At 43.3% G+C, this 22,956-nt stretch overlaps 1 protein-coding gene across 2 annotated transcripts in view; it reads left to right on the top strand.

Moving 5' to 3' along the window:
* LOC112250354 (calcipressin-2) overlaps positions 1-22,956 on the top strand; it is a 123,485-nt gene that overhangs the window by 37,430 nt on the left and 63,099 nt on the right. The window contains exon 1 of one of the 2 annotated variants that reach the window (XM_024420431.2): positions 12,293-12,615. The exons of the other annotated variant lie outside the window; for it this stretch is intronic. Coding sequence (XP_024276199.1) covers positions 12,529-12,615 — 87 coding nt within the window. The 5' untranslated portion in view covers positions 12,293-12,528. Of the gene's footprint in view, positions 1-12,292; positions 12,616-22,956 lie in introns of those variants that run through there. 2 annotated transcript variants of the gene reach the window in all.

Raw genomic sequence — 22,956 nt, 5'->3', positions numbered from 1 at the left:
GCTTCGGGACAAGTCTCTGTATGTCCTTGAGTGGCCCAGCCAGAGCCTGGATTTGAACCCAATCGGACATCTCTGGAGAGACCTGAAAATAACTGTAACGTGACAAAATGTGGAAAAAGTCAAAGGTTCTGAATACTTTCTGAATGCACTGTATCTGCAATTCATCCTATGAGTAGCTGCTGATGAAGCTCATCACGAAATACAATCAACCACCACAATCAGAAATAATTCACACATTTACTAGTGTGGCTTTAGTTTCAATGTCATTCTGAGAGTCACCCAGGGAGCGGTATGTAGCCCAGCGGCTAAAGAGTTGGACATGTAGCCGAAAGGTCGCCAGTTCAAATCCCAGTCCAGGCGTTGTGAAAGGGGGGAAATTGATCTGGCAACTGGAGGGCTGCTGGGTTCATATTCTAACCCAAAATAACCCTACCGTTTGGCCCTTGAGCAAGAACCGTAACCCCACACCATGCTCTCCATCCAGCTTGACCCTGTGCTCCTCTCAACTGTGTGTCTGAAGATTCATTTCTGTTGTTCGCTGTAACTATGGACAATAAAGTTGTGTTGTATTTTACCCCTCTTCTCCAGTCACACAGACCATCTTGCTCTGTAGCTCAAACGGCCCTCTCTGTCTAATGAGGAGCTGTTCTTTAATCCTGCCAATGTAAATAGTGTCTTTGACCTGTGAATGGTAGATTCAGTTTGGTTGACCTGACCAGGTGGATGCATGCTCCAATGTCTCTCTTTTCTCCTTTTAATCTGTTTCTGTTTCTTTTCTCCTTCTCTTCATCCCCCCCCTCTCCCTCTCCTCCCTGCATTGTGTGCTGCTGAGCTGAGTCCGTTGGCGTCAACATGAGTCTTTCATCAGCTCTCTCATTAATCAAGTCATCACTCTGCAGTCTTCTGTCTCTCTCTTTCACTTCCTCATCTCTCTATTTTCCCTCTCTCTTATGCTCGCTTGCTTTTCCCCTTTCTATCCCTCTCTCCCTTTGACTCACTGTTTCATTCCCTTTCTATCTTTCCTCCAACTCCCCTTCTCTCTCTCTCCCTGCGGTATTCAATTTAGGAGCTACATTTTGAACTGTGATGCCCCTGAAAACACACAAACACAGTTGAGACACACACACACACACAGAAAGACAGACAGACAGACAGACAGACAGACAGACAGACAGACAGACAGACAGACAGACAGACAGACAGACACCCTTTTGAGCTAGTTTTACCTTTACCTGTGAGTGCACTGCCTCTTTGACTTCATTGCAGAGATTGCTCAGTTGTCTGTGAGGAGAGAGTGAGAGCTGGCTTGAGCTGGTGTGAGACGCCTCGCCATGTCCTAGTATTAGCATCACAAAATAAGTACTGCAGCCACTCCTCTCCCCTCTGAGAGATGTAGCCTAGCTATTTCCTCCAGCCGCTCCTCTCCCCCTCTGAGAGATGTAGCCTAGCTATTTGCCTAGCTATTTCCTCCAGCCGCTCCTCTCCCCCTCTGAGAGATGTAGCCTAGCTATTTCTTCCAGCCACTCCTCTCCCCCTCTGAGATATGTAGCCTAGCTATTTCCTCCAGCCACTCCTCTCCCCCTCTGAGAGATGTAGCCTAGCTATTTCCTCCAGCCGCTCCTCTCCCCCTCTGAGATATGTAGCCTAGCTATTTCCTCCAGCCACTCCTCTCCCCCTCTGAGAGATGTAGCCTAGCTATTTCCTCCAGCCGCTCCTCTCCCCCTCTGAGATATGTAGCCTAGCTATTTCCTCCAGCCACTCCTCTCCCCTCTGAGAGATGTAGCCTAGCTATTTCCTCCAGCCGCTCCTCTCCCCCTCTGAGAGATGTAGCCTAGCTATTTCCTCCAGCCGCTCCTCTCCCCCTCTGAGATATGTAGCCTAGCTATTTCCTCCAGCCACTCCTCTCCCCCTCTGAGAGATGTAGCCTAGCTATTTCCTCCAGCCGCTCCTCTCCCCCTCTGAGATATGTAGCCTAGCTATTTCCTCCAGCCGCTCCTCTCCCCCTCTGAGATATGTAGCCTAGCTATTTCCTCCAGCCGCTCCTCTCCCCCTCTGAGAGATGTAGCCTAGCTATTTCCTCCAGCCGCTCCTCTCCCCCTCTGAGAGATGTAGCCTAGCTATTTCCTCCAGCCGCTCCTCTCCCCCTCTGAGATATGTAGCCTAGCTATTTCCTCCAGCCGCTCCTCTCTCCCCCTCTGAGATATGTAGCCTAGCTATTTCCTCCAGCCACTCCTCTCCCCCTCTGAGAGATGTAGCCTAGCTATTTCCTCCAGCCGCTCCTCTCCCCCTCTGAGATATGTAGCCTAGCTATTTCCTCCAGCCGCTCCTCTCCCCTCTGAGAGATGTAGCCTAGCTATTTCCTCCAGCCGCTCCTCTCCCCCTATGAGAGATGTAGCCTAGCTATTTCCTCCAGCCGCTCCTCTCCCCCTCTGAGAGATGTAGCCTAGCTATTTCCTCCAGCCGCTCCTCTCCCCTATGAGAGATGTAGCCTAGATATTTCCTCCAGCCGCTCCTCTCCCCCTCTGAGATATGTAGCCTAGCTATTTCCTCCAGCCGCTCCTCTCCCCCTCTGAGATATGTAGCCTAGCTATTTCCTCCAGCCGCTCCTCTCCCCCTATGAGAGATGTAGCCTAGCTATTTCCTTCAGCCGCTCCTCTCCCCCTCAGAGATGTAGCCTAGCTATTTCCTCCTGTGATGGCCCTAACTGCAGATGTAGCCCCTGTGTATTGTAGCATATAGGCACCACTGGCTGATCCAATTTGAGATTGACTGACTGGCAGGAAATAGGCTCCATCTGGCCACCTGCTTTTCCTTTAGATGGAGACGCTGATACGACTAGGTCCTGTGTGTCACACAGCGCGCTTCGAAGACCGCTGCAGCTTTGTTCTTGTGTCCAAGGGTGGAAGCAGTAATGTAGAGTTACAGTAGATAGACATGCGTCTATGGCTGTCACGCTTGGAGTGGACATGAGGCAGGACCCTAAAGGCGTCAACATGCTTCAGTTCAGCTGGCGGCTAGCCGAGGTCAGCTAGGCGAACCAAACGAGGTTGATCGCATACTCCCTTATCCCTTAAAAGACCTTTGCTTGAAAAACTAGAAAAAAGAGGCAATAGTACTGTTTGTCCCTGTACTGTAGCCAATATATACTTCCTCAAAATAGTCAGAATTAATCTAAGATCAATTTTGCCGTTTTTGCAGAGGTCTTTTTAAAAACAATTTTTTTTTTGAATTTTCCAACTAACTAAGATATTTGGTGCAGTATTTCTCAATGAAAAAATTGGGTTGAAAACGAGTCGTCTCTCATTGAATGACAATAGACTTTATTGAAGAATCCCTACAGTTGACCAATCACGGATGAAGGGGCGTATATAGAAAACATTTTGTGTGCCCGAACAGCTGGGGAAAAAAACCTTACTGAAGTCCAAAACGAACTGTTTCAGCTGGGAAGCATGCCGACACCTTAATAAAGGCAATTAGTCCCAGTGTCTTCACTGTCTCCACATTACATGGGCAGAATGGCAGTACAGTAAGTGCACCAATGCCTCTTTTGGAATACAGCTTGTAGTGTACTATACTCCTTTGCATTCGTGTTGGACAACATTGATTCTTTCTTTCTTCCGATTTCCCCCTCTTCTATTTGCTGGCATCCAATAATTTTCCATTTGACTCCTTCTCTTTCCTTCTCCATCAATATCTCACCTTTTGTTTCACCCCCATTTTTCTCCCAGGCTCTCTTCCCCCAGCAACTGTAGTGTAGATTTAGTCACACCTTCATTTGTTCACCTTATATGAACCTCATCTCATCATGTTCTCATCTCAACCACAGCTCTCTCTTTCTGCTCTCTCTCCATATCTAGCTCCCTCTCCTCTCCTCTCCCTCTCTCCCCCTTTTCCTTTTCTCTCTATCAATCTCTAGCTCCCTCTACTCTCTTTCTCTCTCATCCCTCTCTCTCTATTTTCTTTCTCTACCTCCCTTCATCTCCTCTCTTCTCCCCCTCTTTCCTCTCTGTGCTGACTGTGATGGCAGCATAGCGGTGTGACTGGGTCTGAATTCTCAGTGAGGTAGTGCTGCAGTGGAGGCAGCAGTCTGAGATTAGGGACATTTCCATAACAAACCCCTCACAGATTGGTTCTGGGCCTCCTCACATAGGGTCCTGGCAGCACTACAGTATTTTTGGAGCAGATTGACGTTTACTGGGATGAAACTTGTCCTGGAGGCAGAGCTCTGCGATTTCCACTAGATGGGCCAGTGGCAATTTGCCTATATCGTCAAAATCCATGAAAACAAAAATTAGCTTTTTGTACTTAATTTATGTTTAGGGTTCGACATAAGGTTAGCAGTGAGGTTAGGGTTAGGTTTAAAATGTTATGACTTGTGTGACTATACCAGCTAGTGAATACCCTGCAGAGCTACCTCCAGGTCATGAGTCAACCCAATAAATGCCAACCTGCATTCTCTTCAGGCATAGCCAGGCCAGCATCAGTCAGTACCAGAGGTCCCGGGGCATAAGGGCTGAGGGCCAGACCCAGATGCAGACACGGGAGGCAGATGGTTTGAGTATTTGATATTTATTAGTTCCAAAAAGGGTAGGCAAGAGAATGGTCGTGGACAGGCAAAAGGTCAAAACCAGATCAGAGTCCAGGAGGTACAGAGTGGCAAGCAGGCTCGAGGTCAGGGCAGGCAGACTGGTCAGGCAGGTGGGTAGGCAGACTGGTCAGGCAGGTGGGTACAGAGTCAAAAAAAACAGGCAAGAGTCAAAACCGGGAGGACTAGCAAAAGAGAGAATAGCAAAGCAGGAGCACGGGAAAAACACGCTGGTTGACTTGAAACAGACAATATGAACTGGCACAGAGAGACAGGAAACACAGGGATAAATACACTGGGGAAAATAAGCGACACCTGGAGGTGACATTCACAAGGACAGGTGAAACAGATCAGGGCGTGACACTGGTGTATCAGTCTGGGTCTTAATGAAGAATACATCCCTGTGTTCATTGTTGACTGTCTGTGAGAAGATACGATGGCTCTCTCTGTCATTCACCACAACACCTCCTCATTGTTTTAGAGGAAAAAGGGGGAGGCTTGCAAGCTGAAGAACACCATCCCAACAGTGAAGCACGGGGGTGGTAGCATCATGTTGTGTGGGTGTTTTGCTGCAAGAGGGACTGGTGCACTTCACAAAATAGATTATATAGCATTATGAGGTAGGGAAATGATGTAGATATATTGAAGAAACATCTCAAGACATCAGTCAGGAAGTTAAGACTTTGTCGTAAATGGGTCTTCCAAATGGACAATGACCCCAAGCATACTTCCAAAGATGTGGCAAAATGGCTTAAGGACAACAAAGTCAAGGTATTGGAGTGGCCATCACAAAGCCCTGATCTCAATCCTATAGAAAATTTGTGGGCAGAACTGAAAAAGTGTTTGCAAGCAAGGAGGCCTACAAACCTGACTCAGTTACACCAGCTCTGTCAGGAGGAATGGGCCAAAATTCACCCAACTTATTGTGGGGAGCTTGTGGAAGGCTACCCGAAATGTTGAACACAAGTTAAACAATTTAAAGGCAATGCAACCAAATAATAATTGAGTGTATGTAGACTTCTGACCAACTGGGAATGTGATGAAAGAAATAAAAGCAGAAATAAATAGTTCTCTCTACTATTATTCTAACATTTCACATTCTTAAAATGAAGTGGTGATCCTAACTGACCTAAGGAGACTGAAAAGATTTGGCTTGGGTCCCCACATCCTCAAAGTTATACAGCTGCTACATGAAGAGCATTGGTACTGGTTGTATCATCGCCTGGTATGGCAACTGCTCGGCATTGGACCGTAAGGTGCTACAGAGGGTAGTGCGTACGGCCGAGTACATCACCGGGGCCAAGCATCCTGCCATCCAGGACCTATATACTAGGCGGTGTCAGAGGAAGGCCCCAAAAAAATGTTGAAGACTCCAGTCACCCTAGTCATAGACTGTTGTCTCTGCTGGAGCCCAAGTCTAGGTTCAAAAGGCTCCTGAACAGCTTCTACCCACAAGCCATAAGCCATAAGACATAGCAATTCATCAAATGCCCCCCCGGACTATTTACATTGGTTGTGTGTTTCAATTAATTCTAAGCTGTTCTGTATGTACTTGTGTACTTGAAAATGTCATTTGTCTGTGTGGTTGCGTGCAGTTCATGCACATGTAATGTACATCTGTACATTCCATGTGCATGCACTGCACGCAACCACATAATGTCAAAGTTGAAACATTCATCTTGAACTTAGAAACAGCTCTGTCTGTGTTGTCCAGAGACTCCTTTGACAACAGGCAGTTCCCAGCAGAGTCTGGGTACAAAGGTCTCTCTCTGGGCTGCTGTTCCACTGAACACTAGATTTTCCATTTCCCCCATTAACGTTTTGTCTGTCAATAACTGGTTAGAAGACTGGGTGGGCCTTCTATTGTGACTCTCCTTTATCTAATCAAGGGTTTCCCACAGGCAGGCAGGCCGTTGTGGCCGGAGTGATGATGGCTTTGTGTGGCCAAAGATAAGCAGCTAAATGGATGGACTGGGCTTTGTTTACAATAGAAAACCGTGGCGAGTGGGAGGCTTTATTGGTTTAAACTGACAGTTTGGTTTCAACTTACCTTATATACAGTTGAGTCCTGATAAGTACACATCGGATAAGTGAACATACGTCAGTTTAAGTGCAGTTCTGTTGATCAATCCCGTGTCTCTTGCTTCAGATATCAGGAGTGGACTGTATTCCATTGACTCTGCTGTTACTGTCTCTCTCATCTAACTCTGGTCCCGTTTCTACTCTATTGCCATGTGGACAAGTGGCTGTTAAACTGCTCCGCTTATGCAGACAGTCTGTCTTTGTGTGTGTTTTATCAAGGACCTTGTAGTGGTGTGTGAAATCAGCCCCAGCCTCTGTCTTAGCCAGCGCAATTAGTCTAAGCGACGTCATCTTGGTCTGGCTGTGTTGAAGCCCTTACACTCTTTTATTTTCAGCTCAACGACACAAAAGGGTCCTTGTGAATTAGGTGGGCTTATGAAATGGTGTTCCCCCTGGTCGCCCACTCACTGGTTTGTGACAGGCTGAGATGGGTTGTTTATCGACACCAAGGAAAACCGTGTGGGTGGGTGTGTGTGTGTGTGTGTGTGTGCCGCACGCACGCACGCAGAGGCTGATTTTCCATTAAGGAAGGACAACATGATAAAATATTACATTGGTACTGCAGGATCGTTCTGTCAATACACCTGAATAGACAGAGGGGAGAGACAGGGCAAAAGAGAGAGTAAGAGATAGAGAAAGGAAATGAGGAGAGATGGAGTGGAGAGAGGCAAACACATGCTACCCTCTATGCAGTGTACCTGGTTGGCATTAGTGTGAGTGTATGACTTAACACAGTCATGCAATACCGCCATATAATAACCTGTCCCTTGCCTCAGCATTGCTGATGTTCTGTGCATCGCATGTATTCACATACAGATGAGTACTATCCCGGTCTATGTGTATTCCATGGAGTTAATGTGTTAGCTGTATTCCATAGAGGTAATGTGTTAGCAGTATTCCATGGAGGTAATGTGTTAGCTGTATTCCATAGAGGTAATGTGTTAGCTGTATTCCATGGAGGTAATGTGTTAGCTGTATTACATAGACGTAATGTGTTAGCTGTATTCCATGGAGGTAATGTGTTAGCTGTATTACATAGAGGTAATGTGTTAGCTGTATTCCATGGAGGTAATGTGTTAGCTGTATTACATAGAGGTAATGTGTTAGCTGTATTCCATGGAGGTAATGTGTTAGCTGTATTCCATGGAGGTAATGTGTTAGCTGTATTACATAGAGGTAATGTGTTAGCTGTATTCCATGGAGGTAATGTGTTAGCTGTATTCCATGGAGGTAATGTGTTAGCTGTATGGAGGTAATGTGTTAGCTGTATTCCATGGAGGTAATGTGTTAGCTGTATTCCATGGAGATAATGTGTTAGCTGTATTCCATGGAGGTAATGTGTTAGCTGTATTCCATGGAGGTAATGTGTTAGCTGTATTCCATAGAGGTAATGTGTTAGCTGTATTCCATGGAGGTAATGTGTTAGCTGTATTCCATGGAGGTAATGTGTTAGCTGTATTCCATGGAGGTAATGTGTTAGCTGTATTCCATGGAGGTAATGTGTTAGCTGTATTACATAGAGGTAATGTGTTAGCTGTATTCCATGGAGGTAATGTGTTAGCTGTATTCCATAGAGGTAATGTGTTAGCTGTATTCCATGGAGGTAATGTGTTAGCTGTATTCCATGGAGGTAATGTGTTAGCTGTATTCCATGGAGATAATGTGTTAGCTGTATTCCATGGAGGTAATGTGTTAGCTGTATTCCATGGAGATAATGTGTTAGCTGTATTCCATAGAGGTAATGTGTTAGCTGTATTCCATAGAGGTAATGTGTTAGCTGTATTCCATGGAGGTAATGTGTTAGCTGTATTCCATGGAGGTAATGTGTTAGCTGTATTCCATGGAGGTAATGTGTTAGCTGTATTCCATGGAGGTAATGTGTTAGCTGTATTCCATGGAGGTAATGTGTTAGCTGTATTCCATGGAGGTAATTTATTCGCTGTATTCCATGGCGGTAATGTGTTAGCTGTATTCCATGGAGATAATGTGTTAGCTGTATTCTATGGCACCTCTGTTGTTTACCCTGGACAAATAGCTGTGTTTCACCACCGGGTAGCACAAATTCTAAGACGAGGAGGAGGAGGCAGACTGGTCAGTGGAAGATGTGATATGAACACAAAGCATCCCTGTAAAATAAGTCAGCATTAGACCCATGTATTAATCATCATCATTTCATCCTTTGATACAAGTAGTGTTTACTACAGTAGAATAAGCAATGAGGATGTGGAAATGAATTCTAATATGATTATTATATGACTATGAGTGGTTATACTAGTATTTTATCAATCTTTTTAGAATATTAAATTAATTGGTATATGTTTCATTAGCCTCACCAACGCTGCCTGATCCCGCAAGCTTACATGATTGTTGCTGCACGTCATTGGCGGTCGTTGCCATTTAAGATGAGGGAGGATGATCATTTTCTTAATGAACATGGCCTTATTTCTATTACAGCATATTGGATGACTGTCATTCATATTCCATTCACCCAGCTCAATGGAACAGTGATAGGTTTAGGCTAATACATGATACTTACATTTACCGTGTACTCATCATGAGGTTGCTACAACCTAGCCTATGAATGAAAGTTTACAACGTAGGTGCACAGGTCGAGAGAATTTTGAATAATCCCGGTGACAGACAGTGACACATTCAATACCGCCTTGCACACTCTTGCCTGCATTTCTCTGTACAAGGGTGTAATCATTAGTCCAACAGTTGCAAACAAGCATTTCTATTGGACAATATCAGGTATGTTTATCCCCATGTTTTTCAACAGAATCGGCGCAATGAATACACCCCATGTCATACGCAAACACAGTTCACTTACATAGCAGCCACATAAAAACAACTTGTTGTGTGTATATAGTAGAGGTCGACCGATTAATCGGAATGAACAATTAATTAGGACTGATTTCAAGTTTTCATAACAATTGGAAATCGGTATTTTTGGGCACCGATTTTTGCCAATTTTTTTTATTTAGCACCTTTATTTAACTAGGCAAGTCAGTTAAAGAACACATTCTTATTTTCAATAACGGCCTAGGAACGAGGCAGAACGACAGATTTTTACCTTGTCAGCTCGGGGGATACAATCTTGCAACCTTACAGTTAACTTGTCCAACGGTCTAACCACCTGATTACATTGCACTCCAATAGGAGCCTGCCTGTTATGCGAATGCAGTAAGCCAAGGTAAGTTTGCTAGCTAGCATTAAACTTATCTTATAAAAAACAATCAATCAACGACTGTCGTTGCTCCAATGTGTACTTAACCATAAACATTAATGCCTTTCTTAAAATCAAAACACAAGTATATATTTTTAAACCTGCATATTTAGCTAAAAGAAATCCAAGATAGCAGGCAATATTAACCAGGTGAAATTGTGTCACTTCTCTAGCGTTCATTGCACGCAGAGTCAGGGTCTCTGCAACAGTTTGGGCCGCCTGGCTCTTTGCCAACAAATTTGCCAGAATTTTACGTAATTATGACATAACATTGAAGGTTGTGCAATGTAACAGGAATTTAGACTCATGGATGCCACCCGTTAAATAAAATACGGAACCGAATATATTTTTTTTACCGGTCATGTATTCCATAGAGAATGTCTTGATCTACTTCAAATAAGGTCTGTGTTTGGTGCAGGCTTTAACCGCCTCTGCGTTTTGATACCCGTGTAAATCTCACTAGGATAAGGTAACGTTTGTCAACATATTTTCATAAATCCACTCTACAAAAAAAATGATCTTCGCTTATATTTAGCCAATATTGATCAGAGTTACCTTATCCTATGGATATCTACACAGTTATAAAATTGGCAAGGCGGTGTAAGCCTGCACGAAACACAGACCTTATTTTAAGTGATTCTAAAAATATCCAATGGAATAAATTAATGAAGGAACTGCTTTTCAGATTTTGCTAGAAGGTGTCATGGGAATTTTGACTCGCACTTTGGTAGTCAATTCTTACCATGCCAATTATTAAAACAGAATGTCCTGCATATAGAAATTAGTTTTTGTTTTCAACATTCATCCCAGGTAACTTAAACTCTATTTTTATTCAAATAGTTGAGAGTATTTGTCTCCTAAGCAGACTCTTCAGTATCATTGTCACTTCAGAGCTGTGTGTGTGTTTTACAGATGGCAGAGAAAAGCAGAGCACCAGTGTGGGACTGTTACATGGAATTGGCACCAGGGAAAGCAAGGTGTCTTATTTGTGATAAAGATGTAAGCATGGGGTCAGCAACGGCTAAATCAAAAAATACCACCAACATGTGGAACACCCATCCAAAAGCCCATAATATGTATTATATTAAGTTCAAATAAAAGTGTTCATTGTTCATTCAGTATTGTTGCAATTGTCATTATTACAAAAATGTGTGTGTGTGTGTGTGTGTATATATAAATATATATTTTTTTATCGGATGATTAATCGGTAGTAGCTTTTTTTGTCCTCAAATAATTGGTATCGGCGTTGAAAAATCATAATCGGTCGACCTCTAGTATATAGTTCCTTCAAGCATCTATCAATATACTCTCCTCATCTCACCTTTTCCATCGCTTGTGGACTTCAGTGCACAACACATCAGCTGTCTGTGACCATGCAAAAACACTTTTCCAAGCCAAACCTTTATATCATGACTGCTAACCACTACACGTTGTCACGTCATAGTCAACCAGAACTACTAGAACTAATAAATCTGCTACAATCATGCAGTACAGTGTACAGTCAGAAAGCAGTTTAGCAGACCCCAGTGGCAATACATTAATAAAAACAAAAGCTTACCTTGACTTGGAAGGGTTCCAGTGTTGGATAGCCATAGCCAGCTAGCTAACATAGCATCCCTGTCTGTTTGAGCTGGGTGTTGGAGTAGGCTAAACTCTCTCTCTCTCTCTCCTTAATTTTGGAATAAATTAAGTTGTTAAAAACAGATCAACTATTGTCTTTCTCTCCCTTTTAGTCAACTACTCACCACATTTTATGCACTGCAGTGCTAGCTAGCTGTAGCTTATGTTTTCAGTACTAGATTAATTCTCTGATCCTTTGATTGGGTGGACAACATGTCAGTTCATGCTGCAAGACCCCTGATAGGTTGGAGGACGTTCTCCGGAAGTTGTCATAATTACTGTGTAAGTCTATATAGGTGAAGAACCATGAGCATTGAAGTCAATGTACCCAGAGGAGGAAGGAAGCTAGCTGTCCTCCAGCTACACCATGGTGCTACCCTACAGAGTGCTGCTGAGACTACTGTAGATCTTCATTGCAACAGTTTATTTTCAGCAATTATTTGGTGATGTGAATATATTTATTATAAAAAGGACAACTTTTTTAAATTGTTCACTATTTTTATGAAGTTCACTAAGGAGGATGGTCCTCCCCTTCCTCCTCTGAGGAGCCTCCACTGCTGCACATGTAGCGCAGCGGGAATCAGCCTGGTATTTATGACGCTAATATTCCATATTCATACTGCAGAATATTGTTTGAATCTGAGTGTGTCTCTTGATTTTAGGGAGCATGGTGTGGAATGCAAATCAACGTTTGATATTGTGTGTGTGTGCTGGGGGCAGTGATGTCATAACTGGAAGAGGGAGCGAGGGGAGGGGAGGCTAGTGGTCTGATTCCTCTCGGAGTCTCGACTTCTCCAGTCAGCCAGCTCTGACTAACAACCAGCCTGCCTCACAGCTAGAGATTATTACAGAGTGGGCTCTTCAGAGCACAATACAACACACACACTCTCCTCCTCACACACACACACCGGCGTGAACACACACACAGAAACACACAGCCAGGTGCTTCGGACCGAGACGTAGATTCTAGCAGTTATTTGTCTGTTTGAGCGGTACAGAGAGGAGCAAAGTGGAAATGCCTTCCCGAAACCTGGACTGTGATATCTTTGTCCTCATTGCCTGTGTGGTGGACGTTGAGGTGTTCACCAGTCAGGAGGTCAAGGTAGGACAAGATACACATACACAGTCCTAGAAGGCAGCACAGAACACACTTCACACACATTTTAGAATACAGGACTAGAATGTGTGTTCTGTGGGTCTGTCTATGCTGCTCGAACAACTCGACACAACTGAATTTTGTGCTTTCAGTCTGCAATTACTGTAAGACTATTCTGAGGGTGTGTCTGACAGTGTTGTACAGTGACCGTTGTTTTGTCCCATCATCAGCTGACTAGAAGTGACACCATGTCAATGTGAACACTGTCTCTGCTGTGAGTCCAGCTGGACCAGATGAGCTGATGGATAAATGGCTGTGTTCTGTTTGATGTGGGATTAAAGAGACATTAGGTTAGCTCGTCACCTGTCAGTCAAGTCAGTTAAGAACAAATTCTTATTTACAATGGTGGCCTAGGAATGGTGGGTTAACTGCCTTGTTCAGGGGCAGAACAACAGAGGTTAACCTTGTCAGATCGGGGATTTGATCTAGCAACCTTTCAGTTACTGGCTCAATGCTCTAACCACTAGGCTACCTGCCGCCAATGCGCATGCCTAGTAGTAGTAGTGTAGTTAACAAGGTGTACAGGTTAGTACAGGTTAGCTGCCCAGCTAACCTGTACTGTCTGTTTCTGATTGTATTACTGTCTGTACATGCACAACAAACCTTTGATGTATTGATTTTAACACTGAAGTATTATTTGAATGCACTGTATGCAGTTGGTGTTCATTTTACATCAAACATGTCAGAGCCTTTTTACCATTACTTTGATTTGTGTTGGAACACGTTTCATTTTTAGGGTGAAGTGTGTTGAATTGCACAGCAAGATGCTGCAGCTTTGTTCTACTTTTGGCACTCTCAAATGTTCATAATTTACTTGCGTAAGACACACACACACACTCATGCACACACTACTGTGCATCCATCCATAATAGTCAGTGATTAGGAAAGGAGGCTCTGTCTGAGTGATCATTACTCCTCCAATCACATTGGACCCACATGTTTTGTGTAATGAATCACTGTCTGCTGCTCGGCTGCTCTGGTCTGGCTGCTCTCCCAACCACCATCTTCAACTGGGTTAATCTTCTAAAATATAGAAGATTCTGGAATCTAGACTATCCTCTGATAGAAGATGAGGCAGAGAGACTGAAGAGATGAAGTTATGATTGGAGTGATGTGAATCATTTTTTTATGGAATATCTATATAGGAGTCAAGGAGGCCCATTATCAGCAACCATCACTCCTGTCTTCTAATGGCACGTTGTGTTAGCTAATAGAGGTTTATCATTTTAAAAGGCTAATTGATCATTAGAAAACCCTTTTGCAATTATGTTAGCACAGCTGAAAACTGTTGTGCTCATTAAAGAAGCAATACAACTGGCCTTGTTTAGACTAGTTGCGTATCTGGAGCATCAGCATTTGTGGGTTCAATTTACAGGCTCCAAATGGCCAGAAACAAAGAACTTTCTTCTGAAACTCATCGGTCTATTCTTGTTCTGAGAAATGAAGTCTATTCCATGCGAGAAATTGCCAAGAAACTGAAGATCTGGTACAATGCTGTGTACTACCCTCTTCACAGAACAGCACAAACTGTCGCTAACCAGAATAGAAAGAGGAGTGGGAGGCCCTGGTGCGCAACTGAGCAAGAGGACAAGTACATTAGTGTCTAGTTTGAGAAATAGACGCCTCACAAGTCCTCAACTGCCAGCTTTATTAAATAGTACTCACAAAACACCAGTCTCAACGTCAACAGTGAAGAGGCGACTCTGGGACTCTGCCTTCCTCTGTCCCATGTGTCTGTGTTCTTTTGCCCATCTTAATCTTTTATTTTTATTGGCCAGTCTGAGATATTCCTTTTTCTTTGCAACTCTGCCTAGAAGGCCAGCATCCTGGAGTCCCGGGCACTATTTAATGAAGCTGCCAGTTGAGGACTTGTGAGGCGTCTGTTTCTCAAACTCAGTTGTGCACCGGGTCCTCCCACTCTTCTATTCTGGTTAGAGACAGTTTGCGCTGTTCTGTGAAGGAAGTAGTTCACAGAGTGGCAATTTCTCGCATGGAATAGCCTTCATTTCTCAGAACAAGAATACACTGATGAGTTTCAGAAGAAAGTTCTTTGTTTCTGGCCATTTTGAGCCTGTAATTTGAACCCATAAATCCTGATGCTCCAGATACTCAACTAGTCTAAAGAAGGCCAGTTTTATTGCTTTTTTAATTAGGACAACAGTTTTCAGCTGTGCTAACATAATTGCAAAATGGTTTTCTAATGATCAATTATCCTTTTAAAATTATGAATTTGGATTAGCTAACACAACATGCCGTTGGAACACAGGAGTGATGGTTGCTGATAATGGGCCTTCTTGACTCCTATATAGATATTCCATAAAAAAATGATGCCGCTTCCAGCTACAATAGTAATTTACAACATTAACAATGTCTACACTGTATTTCTGATCAATTTTATGTTATTTTAATGGACAAAAAATGTGCTTTTCTTTCAAAAACAAGCAAATTTCTAGTGACCCCAAACTTTTGAACGGTAGTGTAGATGGAGGATAACAGCTGAGATCCTAACCACTCTGAAGCGCTCTGATTTGAACGCTAAAGCTGCTTCTCCCTATGCTTAGTCACAGCAGCTAATGGTGACCAAGTCACTTGTATCACTTGCTGCTGAGAATATCACTGACACGGATGTGTTATTTTACATGTTGCCAGGCTTCCATATCCCTTCTGCCACAGATACTTATGAATATGGATTGAATATGGAATGAATATGGAGTGAATATGGAATGAATATGGAATGAATATGGAGTGAATATGGAGTGAATATGGAGTGAATATGGAATGAATATGGAGTGAATATGGAATGAATATGGAATGAATATGGAGTGAATATGGAATGAATATGGAATGAATATGGAATGAATATGGAGTGAATATGGAGTGAATATGGAGTGAATATAGGTGAATATGGAGTGTTGAAGCCGCTCAGTCGTGGGTTCTTAATGTTCACACGAGCACGTCTACAGCCTGACGTGACTGGTCAATGGTGTTGTTGACCATGACATGGCACCATGACCTCTCTCTCCCCCTTCTCTTCCTCCTTTTTCTCCCCCTCCCCCCTCGCTCCCTTCCTGCTCTCTTTCTGTCATTCTCTCACCCTCTTTCTCCCTCCCTCTTCCACCCCCTTCTCTCTCCCCCCACAGTCTGCATGTGTCCATGCTTTCCTTTGAGCTGTGTCCTATATAGTCAAAAGAGGGGTTAGAGGTTGAGGCAGGCTGTAATACCATTTAATGACAGGAGGAGTAGCCGGTCACAGAGACATGTCATCTCTCTCTTCAGCCCTACATTAAGAAACTCACCAGTCACCAGAGTCAGGACCAGGGTCAGTGTCATTCCTGTACCAGTCGTGAACTTGAACCCTGACTTGTGACCTATCAGCCTCCTAAATTTTGAAAGACTGAGCAATTATGGAGGTCTCTATGAAGGTTACAGTTACTGTAGTAGGCTGTGTTAATAATGAGTTGTTTTGACACTGTACTCCTTGAATAAGTGAACTTGGTTCTGAACTGTATTTTTTATTTTAGATTTTAGATTGACGGTTATGGGTGCGTTGTTTGGGATACTGTACTGTGGGTGATTGAGCACAGAAACACTATATTCCCAACACTAAACACTATCATTACTGAGGTAATTGCTGTGTACTGACTATGGAAACATGACGGTGAAAGAGGTCATGGCAGTGGTTTGGGTTAAGGATGGGGTAGGTTCAGGTTGGAGTGTAGTTCAGGGTCAGTGAGAGGGTAAAACTGTCTCTCAGCTGTATTTACAGGGAGGCATTTTCACAACATGGTTGTTAACATGAGGAAGTCACCATTTCTGTTAGTTATACAACTATTACTATGATCCCAAAAGGTCCATTCATCATAATTCCTATTCAGCCAGTGTATGAAGAATCATTTTGATTTCAAGCATTCACATCTGTCTAGCTGTTTTTGAATATACTGTAGTTTTGTTCTTTCTGATCTACCACCATGATAGATAAAGGAACTGTGATCCCAGCATTTGTTCATATTGCATCTCTTTAGTGTCCCATTGTGTGAATTTTACACTCTATAACTGGATTCTCTGTTTAGTTGGGTGTTTAAAACCTCTCTGGGATATGTGGGACGGTAGGGCCCCACTTGGCCAAAAGCCAGAGAAAATTCAAATAAATTCCTATAAAAATCTAACTTTCATGAAATCACACATGTAAGAAACCAAATTAAAGCTACAGGTGTTGTGAATCCAGCCAACATGTCAGATTTCAAAAAGGTTTTTCGGCGAAAGCAAACGATGCTGTTATCTGAGCACCTCCATAAACAAAAGAGAGAAAACATATTTCAACCCTGCAGGCGCGACACAAAACGCAGAAATAAAAATATAATTCATGCCTTACCTTTGACGAGCTTCTTCTGTTGGCACTCCAATATGTCCCATAAACATCACAAATGGTCCTTTTGTTCGATTAATTCCGTCCATATATATCCAAAATGTCAATTTATTTGACACGTTTGATCCAGAAAAACACCGGTTCCAACTTGCGCAACGTGACTACAAAATATCTCAAAAGTTACCTGTAAACTACCTGTAAACATTTCAAGCTACTTTGGTAATACAACTTTAGGTATTTTTTAAAGTAAATAATCTATCAAATTGAGGACGGGATGATCTGTGTTCAATACAGGAAGAAAACAAACTGAAGCATGCTTTCTGGTCATGCGCCTCTATCAAACAGTACACATGAAGTGACCCTTGTTCAAGATGGCCGTACTTCATTACACAAAGGAATAACCTCAACCAATTTCTGGTGACATCCAGTGGAAGCGGTAGGAACTGCAAGCAAGTCCCTTAGTGCCTTACAAATCTGGATTCCCAATGAAGACTCATTGAAAAGAGAGTGACCTCAAAAACAAAAATCTGAATGGTTTGTCCTCCGGGTTTCGCCTGCTACATCAGTTATGTTATACTCACAGACATGATTAAAACAGTTTTAGAAACTTCAGAGTGTTTTCTATCCAAATCTACTATGCATATCTTATCTTCTGGGGATGAGTAGCAGGCAGTTGAATTTGAGCATGCTTTTCATACAAAATTCCAAATGCTGCCCCCTATCCTAGAGAAGTTAAAAGGTAAGGAGAAAGAGAACAGAGAAAGAGGGGCTCAATTAGAGAAGTTAGGAATGTTACTATGAACAGGCTTAACCTGGCACAGACATTAGATATTCTATCTCGTTGTACTGAGCAGTGGTTAGATAAAACCTCCATTTCCATAAAGCCTGACCAATCACAATGTGCTGTAATAAAGTGTGGTGTTTTAATGAATGAGAATTCATTAACCTTTGAGAAATCTATCCATGCCAGTTCTAATGGGCGACTTGTTCAATTTCTCCTCTAAGATGGAAAATCACATTGCAGTAAAATGACTGGATGGATGGATAGGGGATGTTATTAACAATCCTTCCTCCCCCACAAGCTTGCTATGTGAAATTTCCTGCCCTGGTTAAAACATGACCATTCCTTACACGAGGTTACACAACGCAGGAGCTATTTTTGGCTGTAGGTCAAGGTTCAACATGAAAAAGAGCAATCTGGGAGTCTAGAGTCTGGATGTGTTTAAGATGAATTATAGTTTCTTCCCCTAAAAGGAAGAGAGAACAGAAAAACCCTGTATTCTGGCCTCTGTTTCTTTAGTCTCTGGCTGATTCATCTCCTAGTCTGTCTGTATGTGATTAAAGCCAAAGCCTGTGTTGTTAAAGTTGACATTCATCTGTGAATGAGTCTGAAGGTGAGCCTAGTTTCATGTTGAGTTGTTCGCCTCTCCTCTCCTCTGCTGCCCCTGTTAAGAAGGGATTGATGAGGTTAATGCCAGTAAGTGAACAGTAAACATGCCTGTTTGGCTCTGGTAGCTTACCACTGTAATTACGTAAATATCCACACGCATACCGCATCGCCTTCAAAGGCGGCTGTGGAAAAAACACAACACCTTGGATCACTTTTGTTCCTTCCTCTAACACAGCCCCATTTAACTTGTAATGTTATTCCAGTGGAGAGCTGTTGTGTTCCTATTGGAGAGAGTGCTTCTCATACTGATGAGGAGTGGTCTGTCCTGTCGTCCAGTGCTCCTGGTTTGCTGTAGATATATCTGTGTGTTGCTCAAGGAGAGGTGTTAACAGAAAGGTTAAGTTGAGTGGCACTTCCCTCTGTCACTCACTTAGCCCAGGGATATTCAACCGGAGTTCCGTGGGGGTACTGCAGGGCGTCCGCAAAGAAAATCTAATAAAAATACAAAATATATAAAAAACAATAGCTTTTTTTAATTATTCGTTGTTTTTATGAATATCACTAGCAACAACAGAATAAACACATTTTTTTATTACATACCAGCAGTACAAAAGAGAAGAATATACTGTATCTTTCCAATGATGTCAACTTCTCAACTCCTAATGTTGAGCAAATTACACTCATTGGAGCCAATTACATTCACTAGAGTGTCTGACATAGGCTTTGAAAAAGCAGCTGTGAATATCCTACCAGTGCAGTAAGTGATACTGGCTGTTGGTAAGCTTTCTTGACTTGCACATTCATTTTTGACAACACATGGCTAACCTTTGTTTTAACCAACTAAACCGGGGCTCTTAGCGAAAATGTTTTTGGAGTTACCGTTCTAGCTAACAGGCTGTTAGTTTCCATATCCTCTTCCAATTATAATGTGGGGAGGCCAAAATAATGAATACCGATCTACCAAATCTATTAATTTTATGATATACCTGATGATATCATTCACCTGATCACAAGTTCATTTCTTTTTTTTTCGCTAATGTATGATGGGGTCCCTGGGTCTCCGGTTCGTCTTGGCAAGAAAAGTTTGAAGACCTCTGAACGTAACACTCAGTGGTAATGTCATGCTTTTTTACTTGTATACGTCAGAGAGAGTTGGATGTTTAGAAACCAGGGCTGCTGCTTGGCCTATCCCCAGGCTTCCTACACAACACATTATGTTCTCTCCATATCTCTGTTTTTTGCCGACTCACATTTGATTTTGAGCAAGCCTTTGCGTCACCCCTTCCTCCCCCAAACTCTCAAATGTGAGGCTGTCAACACAAATACCCCAAATAGCCACTTAGCTCCACCAGTTATCATTGGTGGTGTTGTGGAAATATGCAGAGTACTGCTCATTTTCTCTGAATAAAAGTTGTGATAACACTGTTAGTTAGCAGACACAATAATGCTAGACACCAATGTTCTTTGGCCAACCCACATCTCTCTCCCATTGACTGTCCGTGATAGCTGTAGCACCACCGAACCAGCATCCCCTCTCCTTTCACCCTCTCGTTTGCTTTTACTCTCATCCGGAGCCCTTTGCTTCATTAGGATATTTATTTCCATAATTGGAGCACATAAACTGTGGAACGCAGTTTAATAGATTTGAGAATGGGCCCCTCCATCTTGACATTTAGTTTTAACTGCATGACTACTACAAACACCAGATGGCAGTTATGAGGATGTTCACTGTTCACCTTTATAGCTCTCTATTATCTAAGGGCACTTAGAGCCATCAGACGCCCGCACGAACAGACTGGACTGTGCTACCTCTGCTCGTGTCTGTGTGTGTGCGTGCTCATGTACGAATATGTCTTTGTTTGTGAGCCTGAGAATTGCCATGGCCCTGTTACCAGTTGATGTTTAAAAGCCCTGATTGCACTTCATGTTTAAAAGCACTTCATGGGAAGTGACATTTCTCAGGCTGTATATGTTGAAGCTTTTATTTATTTAATCAGGAAAAGACCTGGAAAAGACCCTTGAGGTTAGAAACATCTTGTTTCCAGTAAGATTAGTAATCTTGATAGCCTCTACATGATGGATGTGTTCTATTGGCGTAGCAGTAGGACATGTGTGTTTGTCATTGTCTTATCCCATCCCGTGTCTTATCCCGTGTAAATAGCCAGTCTTTTTCAAATATATCTTAAACTCACTTTCTATCTACAAACTAAATATACTTTCCTGCAACCCACCTCAACCAATGTGGTACAGATCTGCTATTTTTATTCCTTATAACTGGAACTTCCACCAGGAGCTTTCCAGCTAACTAGCTTCTAGTCTTTGTTTGCCACGGCTAGCAGTCTTCACCTTTTTCTCAGTCACCAACCAGCCTTAGCTCAGACAACACCTGCCAGCCTGCACAGCCCGATATCAACCTAGAGCATATCGGACTGCTTCTCTCTACCACATTACCGGAATCTTGCCGCTCTGGATCATTAGACCGGATCATCGCAGCTAGCTAGCTGCAAACAGGGAGCTCCTGTCAGCTAATGCCTCTTTACAGATGCAAGCACCAGCTAGCCTCGAGCTAGGCCCATATACCAGCGAATTCCAGGGCTACAATACCTCCTTTGCCAATTGGCCTGAACCCTTTATTGTCGACACGGAGCCAGGTCCTGTATGTACCTAACTGACCCGCTCTTCCCATTCATCGCCATTTACTCGTTGTTGTCTTAGCTCTCCTGGTCAACACCTGTGATTGCTTTATGCCTCGCTCTAATGTCAATATGCCTTGTCTACTGCTGTCTTGGCTAGTTCTTATTGTTTTATTTCACTGTAGAGCCCTCAGTCCCTCTCAAAATGCCTTAGATAGCTCTTTTGTCCCACCCCACACACATGCAGAGACCTCACCTGGCTTAACTGGTGCCTCCAGAGACTAAACCTCTCTCATCGTCACTCAACGCCTAGTTTTACCTCCATTGTACTCCCATCCTACCATACCCTTGTCTGTACATTATGCCCTGAATCTATTCTACCACGCCCAGAAATCTGCTCCTTTTATTCTCTGTCCCCAACGCACTAGACGACCAGTTCTTATAGCCTTTAGCCGTACCCTTATCCTACTCCTCCTCTGTTCCTCTGGTGATGTAGAGGTTAACCCAGGCCCTGTAGCCCCCAGTTCCACTCCTATTCCCCAGGCGCTATCATTTGTTGACTTCTGTAACAAAAAAGCCTTGGTTTCATGCATGTTAACATCAGAAGCCTCCTCCCTAAGTTTGTTTTATTCACTGCTTTAGCACACTCCGCCAACCCTGATGTCCTAGCCGTGTCTGAATCCTGGCTTAGGAAGGCCACCAAAGATTCAGAAATTTCCATCCCCAACTACAACATTTTCCACCAAGATAGAACTGCCAAAGTGGGTGGAGTTGCAATCTACTGCAGAGATAGCCTGCAGAGTTCTGTCATGCTATCCAGGTCTGTGCCCAAATAGGTCGAGCTTCAATTTTTAAAAATCCCCCTTTCCAGAAAGAAGTCTCTCACTGTTGCCGCTTGTTATAGACCCTCCTCAGCCCCCAGCTGTGCCCTGGACACCATATGTGAATTAATTGCCCCCCATATATCTTCAGAGTTTGTACTGTTAGGTGATCTAAACTGGGATATGCTTAACACCCCGGCCATCCTACAATCTCCGCTAGATGCCCTCAATCTCACACAAACTATCAAGGAACCTACCAGGTACAACCCTACATCCGTAAACACGGGCACCCTCATAGATATCCTCCTGACCAACCTGCCCTCTAAATACACCTCTGCTGTCTTCAACCGGGATCTCAGCGATCACTGCATCCGAAATGGGTCTGCGATCAAAGGACCACCGCTCATCACTGTCAAACGCTCTCTAAAACACTTCAGCGAGCAGGCCTTTCTAATCGACCTGGCCCGGGTATCCTGGAAGGATATTCACCTCATTCTGTCAGCAGAGGATGCCTGGTTATTCACGCCAGACTAGACTGCCCTTGACCAGCACAAAAACATCCTGTGGCGTTATGCATTAGCATCGAATAGCCCCTGCGATATGCAACTTTTCGGGGAAGATAGGAACCAATATACACAGACAGTTGGGAACGCTAAGGCTAGCTTTTTCAAACAGAAATTTTCATCCTGTAGCACAAGCTCCAAAAAGTTCTGGGACACTGTAAAGTCCATAGAGAATAAGATAACCTCCTCCCAGCTGCCTTCTGCACTGAGGCTAGGAAACACTGTCACCACCGATAAATCTCCGATAATCGAGAATTTCAATAATAATTTTTCTACAGCTGGCCATGCTTTCCACTTGGCTACCCCTAACCCGGTCAACAGCTCTGCACCCCCCACAGCTACTTTTCCAAGTATCCCCCATTTCTCCTAGATCCCTAAAGATTGGAAAACTGTGGCTGTCATCCCCCTCTTCAAAGGGGGAGACACTCTAGACCCAAACTGTTACAGACCTATATCCATCCTACCCTGCCTTTCTAAAGTCTTCGAAAGCCAAGTTAACAAACAGATCACCCAC

This window comes from Oncorhynchus tshawytscha, linkage group LG05 (assembly GCF_018296145.1).
Source record: "Oncorhynchus tshawytscha isolate Ot180627B linkage group LG05, Otsh_v2.0, whole genome shotgun sequence".
Taxonomy (NCBI): domain Eukaryota; kingdom Metazoa; phylum Chordata; class Actinopteri; order Salmoniformes; family Salmonidae; genus Oncorhynchus; species Oncorhynchus tshawytscha.
The sequence above is the reverse complement of the archived record's forward strand: the minus strand, read 5'-3'. Positions and strand labels throughout refer to the sequence as shown.